The sequence below is a fragment of the Lotus japonicus genome, chromosome 1, assembly GCF_012489685.1.
Source record: "Lotus japonicus ecotype B-129 chromosome 1, LjGifu_v1.2".
NCBI lineage: Eukaryota > Viridiplantae > Streptophyta > Magnoliopsida > Fabales > Fabaceae > Lotus > Lotus japonicus.
In genome coordinates, this window is record NC_080041.1 from 79736331 (window position 1) to 79748452 (window position 12122).

General features: G+C 32.6%; 1 protein-coding gene across 2 annotated transcripts; it reads right to left on the reverse strand.

Moving 5' to 3' along the window:
- Positions 1 to 8744: 8744 nt before the first annotated feature.
- On the reverse strand, positions 8745 to 10979 carry LOC130717532 (heavy metal-associated isoprenylated plant protein 7-like). 2 transcript variants are annotated; one of them, XM_057567787.1, is made up of 5 exons: positions 10843 to 10979; positions 10492 to 10693; positions 10186 to 10388; positions 9999 to 10080; positions 8745 to 9514 (listed from the first exon to the last, which is right to left on the reverse strand). In XM_057567787.1, exons 1-5 carry the CDS (start codon positions 10849 to 10851, stop codon positions 9057 to 9059), a joined length of 954 nt encoding a protein of 317 aa, XP_057423770.1. In that variant the 5' UTR covers positions 10852 to 10979; the 3' UTR covers positions 8745 to 9056. The 2 variants fall into 2 exon arrangements, with proteins under 2 accessions (XP_057423770.1, XP_057423764.1); XM_057567781.1 differs by having other exon boundaries at positions 9999 to 10086.
- Between the last annotated feature and the right edge of the window lie 1143 nt (positions 10980 to 12122).

Here is a 12122-nt window from a genome sequence, read left to right on the forward strand (position 1 = left end):
TTTACAAAGAAGTCTTTCGCAATGTCATATAAAGAAGATCTCTTAATAGGAAATGTGCAACGATACACTCAATTTTATTATGAATGTAATAATTCCAATTGAAAAAAAAAACATTAAGTGGCTATTTTTAGCACATGAATATTACTTCAACTCCCTATAATAAACTATTCAATATATATAAAAAAAACATCAATCGAGCATTTAGGAAAATAACTATAAAAGATAAAGACAATATAGCTACTAAAAAAAACATAAACATTCAGTACAAAAAAAATGTACAAATTTATGATTATGTATCTAAACTAAATTTAGTTCTTTTAATCTACGAAATATATTTAAAAAATACATAGATATTTAGTACTGTGCCTGTCGTTGTTTTCGGCTTTAATAAGACCTCTCCTATGAGTGTAATCGTTATGGGTTGTTTGCTTGCGGGGTTTTTAGAGGTGTTTGGAGGGCCTTGACATGGTTACTGTACCCATTGTTGAGAAGGGGATGTATCTCAACTTTATCTATATTAATATATATTTTTTAATTTAAAAAAACACACAAAAAACAAAAATGAATATCCCGTGCATCGCACGGATAAAAAATACTAGTATATAATAAAATTGTAAGTACTGCATGCAAAATTTCTCTCTCTCTCCATCTTTGTGTCCATTTCTGCTTGCGGCACGCAACATACGTGTGTGTTTATGTGTGAAGATTCACTTATTTAAAGAGTAATCATTGTTAAATAATTGTATTCATTAAATTTTTATGCAGATACCCACTAATAAAAATTTATTATGAGTAAAATTATTCACAAATTTTTTAGATGGTTATTTCGTATTCCCACAAGAGTTTAATTTTGATGCACCGACGGTGTAAAGTTTTTTTACACCGTCAACCAATCAGATTTCAAGGATGTGACATGTTGATTAAAGAAATTAAATGAAAATAAAGATTTTCTCACATCCTTAAAATCTGATTGGTTGACGGTGTAAAAAAACTTTATACCGTCGGTGCATCAAACTTTTTCTCTTCCCACAATCCATTTATAAATGTAATAGATACAAATTTTGCGGTATTCATGTATTCACGCTCATAAATACCCGACATCTAAAATTTCTAAAAATCTCACACACACATAACAACTACATATATTTTTATTTAAATAACCTTTTTTTTTTTTTTTATCTTTACTTGCTTTGAATAATTGGATTGTAAGGATAAACTCAAGAGAAATGAAACGGAGGGATTTGCAAGATGAAGGCGTGGGTTCAAATCCCGATCAAAGAACTAATTTACTAATAATTAAAAACTAAGATCATCTCTAATGGTAGTATTTAATGTTAAATATATACTCATATGGGTATCTTTATCATTAAAGTACATATTCACTTCCAACATGGCAAAGATGAGTATGTGGGAATAGATACTCTACACTAGACTTGAAAAGTGAGCTTGTATTTATTAGAAGCATTTACAATTAATATAATTATATTATAAAATTGAGATAAATAATAAAATATACAAATGTGATGTTGATGGTGAGATCGATCCACTATAGAAACTTTTAAGAGCTGTTGTAAAAAGTTAGTAAATTGGTGTAGATGATGTGACATTAAGAGGAATTGTAAAAAATGAAGTCTAGATATTTTAGTGAGTATGATGGATGTAAATGCTCTAACATTTGCCTAAAAAAAAATTAATGTTCTAGAATTTTGTTATTTAAATTTTAGCACTAAATATAGTTCATAGTTTTGTCACTGTTATGTGACTGTGCTGTGATATTTATTTATGTTAAAATTTAATTTTAATTATTTTATTATATTTTTCGCTTTAATAAATATTTGTGAATAATATCTACGAGTACCTTATGAATACACATCGATACTATGAAATTCATTTAAAACTCACTCAATAAATATCTATTTGGGTATGTATAAAGTGGGTATAAGTACGTATTTTATCTGCATAGTGGATGGCAGAATGACAGATATATATTGTTCACATATGTCCGCCTGTACCCATTGCCTCTTATGAATGAATACTTGACTTATAAAAGAAAATTATAACATTTCTAGTTAGTGGTAGTTAAAGAAATAACAACATTAAAATTAATAGTTATATGGTAAAACTCAACATGGTTTTCCGATTGCGGACCTGTTTCCAAATATCTACAATGTTTTATTTTAGTCGAATGTTAACACTCACGACCATTATGTTATTATATTTTTATTTTTTTCACAGCAAAAAGACAATTTTATTAAAATAGAGAATTACATGAGAACAACCCTCTCATGAATGGGAAGCTCCAACACAAATTCAGATGACCTGGCCTACAAGAACCCCGCCCCCGGACCTGTTTCCAAATATCTACAATGTTTTATTTTAGTTGAATGTTAACACTCACGACCATTATGTCATTATTTTTTTATTTTTTTCACAGCAAAAAGACAATTTTATTAAAATAGAGAATTACATGAGAACAACCCTCTCATGAATGGGAAGCTCCAACACAAATTCAGATGACCTGGCCTACAAGAACCCCCCCCCCTTATGAATAGGAAGCTCCAACATAAATTCAGATAAAGTACGTATTTTATCTGCATAGTGGATGGCAGAATGACAGATATATATTGTTCACATATGTCCGCCTGTACCCATTGCCTCTTATGAATGAATACTTGACTTATAAAAGAAAATTATAACATTTCTAGTTAGTGGTAGTTAAAGAAATAACAACATTAAAATTAATAGTTATATGGTAAAACTCAACATGGTTTTCCGATTGCGGACCTGTTTCCAAATATCTACAATGTTTTATTTTAGTCGAATGTTAACACTCACGACCATTATGTTATTATATTTTTATTTTTTTCACAGCAAAAAGACAATTTTATTCAAATAGAGAATTACATGAGAACAACCCTCTTATGAATGGGAAGCTCCAACACAAATTCAGATAACCTGGCCTACAAGAACCCCCCCCCCCCCACACCCTCTTCCAAGGAAAGTCAAACTTAGGGAAAGAGCATTAAAACCTTACTAGGAAAAATCCATTTAGGATAAAAACCTAGTGAAGAAAAAAGAGTGCATCATCCCTAAGAGTGCCCTTGAACCATGTTATTATATAAATCAATAGAAAATTGTCAATAAACTTTGTAAGTAATTACCATAACTTTTATCATTACATTTAATAATAAAATCAAATTTAATATAAACTACTCCCTCTGTTCCTTTTTAAGTGTCGTTTTAGCACAAAGCTCTCCAACCAAGATAGTCGATTGTTAGAGTTTTTTTTCCATTCTACCCTCTTACATCTCAGTCATACTCTCATAAAGCTCTTCAACAAAGATAGTGGATTGTTAGTTTTTTTTCCACTGTCTCATCATTAAACCATTTATCACTCTCTTCCAGTCATAAAGCTCTTCATAGTTATTGAGAAATGAGAATTTTATGGCAAATGTGAAAAGGAGTTATTGAAAAAGTAATGGTATAATTGAAAAATTGTAACTTTAAAACATCAGAATGACAGTTAAATATGAACAAAAAATCTTCTAAAACGACACTTAAAAAGGAACTGAGGGAGTAGCATGAAAGAAAAAAAATTGGGCAATTTCATGGTAAATGGTCCACTAATGAATCATGTTTTTATTTATTATAAAATTTTTTTTTTTTAGTATAACCTATTAATTAGAATAAAATTCTTATGTGTTAGAAACATATTTAATTTGTGAGGACAAATAAGGTGTTTGTCTAGTGCTAAATAAGAATGTGAGTACAAGTTCAAATCCCTAAAAAATTGGACCACCTATGTGGATTATGTGAAGGTGCCTTAGAGTGTGTGCTGACGCCCAACCAAACACACACTATGCATTATGTTTTATTTGGTAGAGAAGAGAAAAATAGAGAAGAGATAATATGAGTAAAGAGAAAGATGTGAGAAATAAACTAGATTTATAGGTTGTTGGCATGATAGAAATATAGAAGATAAAAATATACATTTTATATTTAAAAATACATGTATTCAGTTTTGGTTAATTCCTGACTATTTCAGACACATTTCTAGTTGTTTGAAACCGCCACTAAACGAGTGAAAACGAGAAAAAAAATGTCAAACCAATTTTAAGCACTTTCTGACAACTAAATAACATGTTACGTTCTGGTAGTTTTAAACCGCCAAAAAAGTACAAAATCAGGAAAACAAAATAAAAATCAAGCATCAACCCATTCGCTCCACTGTAGAGAGACCCTAAAAGGTACAAGGCTCATCTAACTCGCTTTGTGCCCCCATCCCAATGCAAGACTAAATAAAGGTAGCTAATGCCCTATCTTTCTTCTATCTCTCTCTTCTCTAACACTTCCCTTACAAACAAAGCATTTCGACTCTCGTCTCGCTCGCAATCATGACATTGGGGAACCAAAACACAATGGATAAAGATATATACATATATATAAAAGAGGGGGTGTATCATATGAAAAATGTGTTCTTATAAGAATAAATCATGACCGTTAGATCTAATCATGAATGGTCGATCAAGATTAAAATATGAAGTTATGTGACATTTTAAAACAGTCACGTGACATTTTTAAGTGGTCATTTGAGCATTAAATTGTTTTAATCTTGATCATTGATGATTAGATCTAATACTCATGATTTATTCTTATTTTCTTATATGATACATCCCCTATATTTTTTTTGGTTTCCCAAGGTATCACCATAGTCGGCAGCCATGAGACTAATCCTTCGAGGCTCTGATGAGATCACGTTAAGTGGGTTAGCCTCTCCCAACAAGTGTTTCTCCATATGCACCGCACATGAATCGAATCTAATAGAACATGAAAGGGTCCACGAGACAATCAACTAGTACAGTATGAATGAGCCAGCTACCTTTAATTAATTTGTCTTCATATTCATAATTCATTTATTACAAAATCAGCATATGCTTGGGGTCCCCCCGGCCCCTCCCCTCTCTGCACAGATGTTCTTTCCCTGTTTTCCCTCTTGCAAACTGCAAATTGTGATGCAAGAAAACAAGTCCCGAGGAAAGCATCGCTAACTGAAGTAATAGAAGAAGAAGAAAATGAACATAATGGGATTGTTATAATTTAACTTTATCTATGCATGTTTAGGTGAAAATGGAGTGGAAAACTTATAGTGTGAATGAATTATTTCTCGTCAATCTATTACTGAGCCACACTAGTTTGAGCTAGAGCAGAAAAGGAATGCTCCATGGGTGGGAGAGATGTCAAACACTAATTATCTCTAAACTGCCAAAAATAGTGTTAGCCAGTCCACTACTGTATACTCACTTTTGTGGTTGTTTTTTACTCCCAAAACTGTATTTAGTTCAAAACCCACCACAAATATGAGGTGTTCAATAGGAGTGATATTTGTGTATCAGGACTCTTATCTCTAAAATTTGATTTTGGACCCACCTTCTCTTTTCAGATTACTTTCTTTCCAATTGTGTCCACTCTAATGGAGTGGAGACTCATGGTTCTCACCATTATGGGTTGCAATTTGCAAACCAAATATCTACTTGGAAAGCATTATATTTTTCAGGGTCCTGCATTTAATTATTACATGTTTTTGTTTTAATTAGCTGCTTCTGCATGCATTGGACCCCTATTCTTGTATGCTTTATATAGTAGGACCATATATATGTATCTCCATTAGGTGTCGTTGTTATGCTCAGCTGGGAACAAACCCCTATCTCTGTGGCTTTATATCACTTGAGAATTTTCCTGTATTTTTACTAGTGGTGAAAATATATATAGTCCCGACACAAAATCTGAAGAGTCAATCTCACTGGTTTCAAAAGAGAGATTTTTCTTTACAACGGGGCCTTTTGAACTCTATTAAAGTTGTTGTCACAGTAAAAGTTCAACTAGGTCATGATTTTCGACCAAATAATGTGAGTACCAGCAGTACTCGTAACTGTCATAATTGCCCAGATATTGCACATGTGATGCGCTGTCAGTTGATAGTTTTGTTGTATGACAAGGTTAGAATAGAATGTATGGTTTTATTATTTGTTAAGTGTATCTTTCGACAGGTGATAGAAAATACTTTGAAGGGTCAGAGTTCAAATCTTGATGAGTTCAAATTTTAATGAAGAAATTAATTTAGTAATAATTAATAACTAAAATTTATCTACAAAAAGTAACATGATAGAAAATATAAGGCGAAATCAAAATTACGATACTGCTTTAAAAGTTGAAGAAAGTTGTTATTGTGCACTGTAATTTTGGCTACACCGGTTTCCACCATAAGCATGCTTTGATAGTAATTTTACAATACAGTGTTTCATTTGAGTCATCTCTCAAATTAACTTAAATCCCTCCAGTATCCGTTAAAACAACCAAATACTCATTCAATTTCATTTAATTTGATACTTTTTAATTTGAATAACTGAACATGTATGTCCATTTTTTTAGTATATTATTGGATTGGTGGGACTAGCTAATTAATTATAAGGTTCATAGTGCGTGATCATCGTACTCTGGTACATGGCCTCTTAATTTTGTTCTCTGAAACACTTGGTTGGTGTTCTTAAAGGCAGAGGTAGTCAGTGGCGGATCTTCTTGGGGACATAGGAGGTTCTCAGCCCTCCTAAAATTTCTGCAACTTTTCATAATTTTTTTTTATCCAAATGTCAAATCTGTTTTGGAGGTGTGCACACCAGAATGAGATGGGTATGCAATCAAATGAAGAAGGAAAAGTGAATAAAAATTGAAACTTTAAGGGAGATATATGAGAGTAAATAAAAATCAAAACTTGCCATAATGCCATTGCTGGACCTGAACCAGAAGACGGGAACGAAACAGGAGTGAGGGGAAAAGATGGAGAGAGAAAACTCTTTAATTAGTATTATGTGAGAGAAATGAATAAATGGAGAGAGAAGATTGGTTCAATTAGTAGTACTATATTTTACTAATTGTATCATTTAATGTTATAGAAAAATTGAAAAAATTAAGAAGAGAGAAAAAATATATTAGGAAGTTAGATAACAATTTTGATAGAAACAATTCGTTAATACATGTGCTCAAATTTTAAAGTGATAGATATTAAGGATTAGAAAGAATATGTAATAATTATGAGTTTCACAACGGCTCAACTTTGATTCAACTGTTTTAACTTTGAATCAATACGTAAATTGATTCAATGACTGATTCAATGGGGAAGAAATTTGTAAAGAGGATTGAAATATCACATATTAATTAGTCTAGCACATGGATTGAAATTTTGGTTTGGTTTAGCCCCTCTAAAGTTTGTTGTCAAGCTCCGCCACTGGAGGTAGACCCACTTGCTGTTTCGAAAGAAAAAAAATGATCCACTTGCATATTGCTGACACAATAGCTGAACAACCTTTAAACGAGAAAGTTATGGATGGTGTGAAGCCATTATGATCCTCATCCATCGGAAGGGATGTGTTCAGCTTTGTGAGATGAGATGTGAAAGATACAAAATGGGTGATATCATATCATAAGTGATCTGATTAAACTAAAGAGAAATAGAAAGAGATAGATGTGAGGAGGAGAAAATGATGAGTTTTTTTTTTTGTTACAAGAAAATGACGAGGTTTAGAAAATCATTGCCAATGCCAAGTAGGAAATAAACGAATTATTTTAAATCAATTTTTCCTCAAGAAGAAGAATGTCCAAATTGTCAATAGAAAAAAAAATGGAAAACTTAAGGGAAAGCCTTAACAATGTACAAATGCTAAATTTAATACTTATTTTCATCCACACTTATATTAGACTTAAATTTAACATTTGTATATAAAAGTTATTAGTATTCTAGCTCAAAGTTTGTGCTCTCTATTACAATACATCTAAATCGTTTTGATAATTAGGGAAACTCACATGAATTTTAATCAATAGAGAAAGAGTATTAAACTTAGAGTGTCAAAATTAGTGTTGCTTGTAGTCCCAATTTAATGTCTAGGCTTTGTTTAGCGTACGTTATGAAATGAGTATACCATTTATCAGCTAAATCTTAGTTACAAAGTAATGGAACATAGGAAGCACTTAATGCGATATGATCGACGATTGAAAATCGAAGCTTCTTAAGACATAAATCATTGTTGAACCCCAACAATTATGAACACTCAATCATCATACGGAATTTTGGTCTTGGCTCTAAATGCTTTTCTTATCGATGCTTTGTCCCGCTAATTCTAAGTTTATGGTTGAGCTAGAGCTATAAGATATACTCTTAAAATAAATTTAAAATACATTTATGATCGTCTCAAACCACTATAAAATTTACATATAAAACTTACAAAAATTTTGGGAGGCATTTAATATGGGAAAAAGAAAATTTGTGCAAGGGCTGGACTGGTAAGGGTAATTTGAATGAGGCAATGTCCTTTTTTGCGCATAGATTTTCCCTGAATTTTGTGACGGTTTGATTTAGAAACATGTTTTATGCTCTTTTTTTAAACCCTTCGTCTGAGGTGACCCTTCTCAAAATCCATTCTCATCTATATCTAGTTTTACAACTATGAATATATAGTTGAATACTACAAATTTGTTAATGCACACAATGCACCATTATAGTCGCTGGCAATTTCTTTCGTCTCCTTAATTCCAAATCTGTTGAAGCTTCACTTTAGTTGTCTACGTAACAAAATTGATGTACAAAACTATAAAATAAGGATCCTCGTATGAAAACTGCATAATATTTGGTTGCGGCCAAAGAAAGTAAGCATTACGTAAGCATTTAAAACTAAAATAAAATATTAAAAAAATTAAAAACTAAAATAAAATATTTATAAATTTTACAAGAACTAAGAACATCCTTAATTACCTTTATATGGAAGGAACATTTAGGAGGGCACAACACAAGTAACTCGTAAATTTCACAATTTTCCTAAATTCTTGTACCACCCCTAACACTTTTCTCAATCGTAGTAGCTTCGAGTGTTGATTCATAGATGTCTATTTTGGACCAACATTCAATAGATATACACATTAGCAGCGTTTTTAACCGCCACCATTAATACATGTCTATTGAGTTTTGCCCAAAATTAGATGTGTATCAAACATTTCTAAGTAACTTTTCACATGACAGTGCAAGCATTTGGGTTCTCATCGCTGAACATCTGGGGTGGTGGGTACGCGTGGTGGTCGTACGTAGGGTGGTCATGCGCAGGGTATGCATACAAGTTCATGCCATAGCTTTGTGGGTTATAGTCGTATTCATATTTCTTCACCTCCGCCACCACTGTCTCTTCTATCGTTGTCGTTGCCGCCGCGTCCTCGATCTTCTCCCCTGCTTTACCATCGCTCTTTTCTTCTTCTTTTTTCCCCTCTCCCTCACTCTTCTTCTCCTCCTTTTTCTCACCATCCTCGGCTTTCTTCTCCTCTTTTGCTTCCTCTGCTTTCACTGGTTCTTGCTTCACGATCACTGCATGCTTCCCGCACCGCTTGTACACGTATGTAACCAACATTGTAGGATCATAAACGCCCTTCACTATTACTTGCGAGTTCTTCAAATCCGGTTCCACCGATTCCACTCCTGCATAGAAAATATTCCACATCAAGCACTTCTTCATAAACCGATTATCTTAAAAACCTAAGTTTATATTTCTAACGCACTCTCTCATACAAGAGTCCACTTGGGCTTGAAGCGTGAACAATGCTCACGTGCATCTAGCATGTGCTTAATATAATTCAATTTTTTATCAAAAGAATTGAAGACGATAAAAATTGAATTCTACACCACTTGCTCAGTATAAACCAAATTTGAAAGAAGGTTAAGCTGTAAATGAAATATGGATGAATATATTTAATTCTAACACACTTGCATATTACAAATCTGAATCGAATCGTGGGATTCATCAACTGAGCTGAAGAATATTCTCTTAGTTTCAAACAGTAAAAGCAAAATTATACCAGATTCTGTTAAACTAATCCAATAATAGAACAACCTGAAACTACAAAAGGTATAGAAATCACAAAAAGAATAGTTTTTTTTATTTATTTTTATTTTTATCACTCACCCTTCATTCTCTGAATCCGTCTCTTCATTTCTTGAGCACAGGCTTCGCAATGCATATGAACTCTCAGAACAACAGTCACAACCTGAGGCTGTGCAGAACAAGTTATTGAAGATTTGGTAAGAAAAAGAAGTAAAACAAAGAGCAAAAAGGAGCAAAGTTAATTAAAAATGAACACACACACACACACCTCTTCTTTCTTCTTCTCTGGCTCGGGCTTTGCCTCTTCCTCTTGGATTTTTTTCTCCTCTGGAGGTTTTGGAATTGGAGAAAGAAGCTCAACATGCCTGTGGCTCTTCCTCTGCACTCTCTCCAGAACCTTAACAGGATCCGCTTTGTCACCTTTAACTACCACCTTGTGAGATTTGCAATCCGTGATTACATCTTCAACCCCTTCAAATTCAAAGGCAAATCACACAACAAGTTCAGATGAAGGCACTAATTAACCAGAAGGTAGGTTCTGATTACAATAATGAAGGTGACATTGATTTGATACCTGGGAATCCTTTGAGGGAGCGGCGAACCTTGCGAGCACAACCTTCGCAATGCATGAACACTTTGAGCACAATCTCTGGTGGAGGAGAAGGTTCAGCTTTGGTTTCTTCTTCCTTTTTTTCTTCCTTCTCCTCTTCAGGCTTTTTGGGCTCCTCTGCTTCTTTTTTCTCCTCTACTTTGGTTTCCTCTGGTTTCTTTTCTTCCTGAACAGAAACAAAAGAAGCTAAGATTCAGAACCAATGAAAAAATGAACTCAACATTCACAATAATGAGGAATAATTATAATGTCCCATATATGCATAGCAGTGAATAATTTGAGAGAGGAGAGTTGGTTAGAGTTATGAAAATAGACCTCCCCCATTGGTGTTACTCTGTGGCTTTAAAATACTCCGAGGGACTCTGCCGCTGAGATAAGCTTCCTAGAGCTGCTGCTACTTTTGCTCCCACTTGGTTTGTTTTGTGCTGTCTTTCTTGTTCTTGTAGGCTCTCTTTCTCTTTCTTTTTGTGTACCAACTAATATATTTATATATAGGAAAAAAACTATAAACACCCCAAATTCATCCACATCTAGAGATAAATTAGTCATCACCATGATTGTACTAGCCATCAAAATACCACTTGTTTGAGAGTTAGGAGTGTAAAGTAGAAAAAACCCGAACTAATGGGCTAACATTATTATTAAGGAAACTGAACACAACATTTTTACCAAGAATCTTAAAATATTAGGTTTATACGTCATATTTCTTATAAAGATTTCACCTTACTCATTCTTATCTTATGAATATAAAACTCCAATTCATACTTGAATTTCCAACCTCTATTTCATTTACCTGTTTCATATAATTTGTAAAATATGGCTATGGTTTTATTTTCAAAAGTCAAAATATCATTAACATATTTTATTTTCAGAATAACTCAAAATTAAAAAATAGGTATTTATGGACAACAAAACTCATTTTGATAATTATACACTTAAAGACAAATTTGATCATAGTTATCCAGAAACATTCCCCAAAAAGTTTATTTTTCTCATGTAATAGCAGATAAGAAGGAAACAAGTGGTGAAATTGTTTTATTCACTAACCAACTTGCATAAACTGTAACTAATCACCCATTAACATAAATGTGTAAGTAACTAACTATTTCACCACTTGCTTGCTTCTTATCTGTTATTATCATGTCTTCAAAGATAAATTAGTTCACATTATTTAACTGGTTTTTAGCCATGGTTACTTTTTATAAGATCAATTTAATTTATCTAAAATGAACGTAACTGTGACTATTCTTAACTAAACACACACTTAACAAAGTAAAACCTTTTCTCCCTATATAGTTTTATAATTGTTGGTTCGAATAAACTAGATCAAGTATTGGCTGTGTGAGACGGCTAAGAGATTAAATATAATTTTCTAATTAGAGCGATTGCGGAAGGAATGGACTATATCCTTATTGTAAATTACTAAAATATTTTTAAAAGCTCTTAATTTGCCACTACTGATCGAGGAAAAAAATGGCGAACAACTTAGAAACAATTAAGTTGAAAAGAAATAACTGAGAAATTAGTAATCAGCTAAAGTAAATGAACAAATACTTAAATTTTAAAGGTTCAAACATGAATGATGAAAAGAGTAA

What these genes read in the sequence shown, in the direction of transcription:
- LOC130717532 (XM_057567781.1), bottom strand. An exon ending in CTCCCTCAAAGGATTCCCAG is followed by an intron (nt 10,389 to 10,491) that starts GTATCAAATCAA and finishes TTGAATTTGAAG; the next exon opens with GGGTTGAAGATGTAATCACG. An exon ending in CAGAGAAGAAGAAAGAAGAG is followed by an intron (nt 10,087 to 10,185) that starts GTGTGTGTGTGT and finishes TGTTCTGCACAG; the next exon opens with CCTCAGGTTGTGACTGTTGT.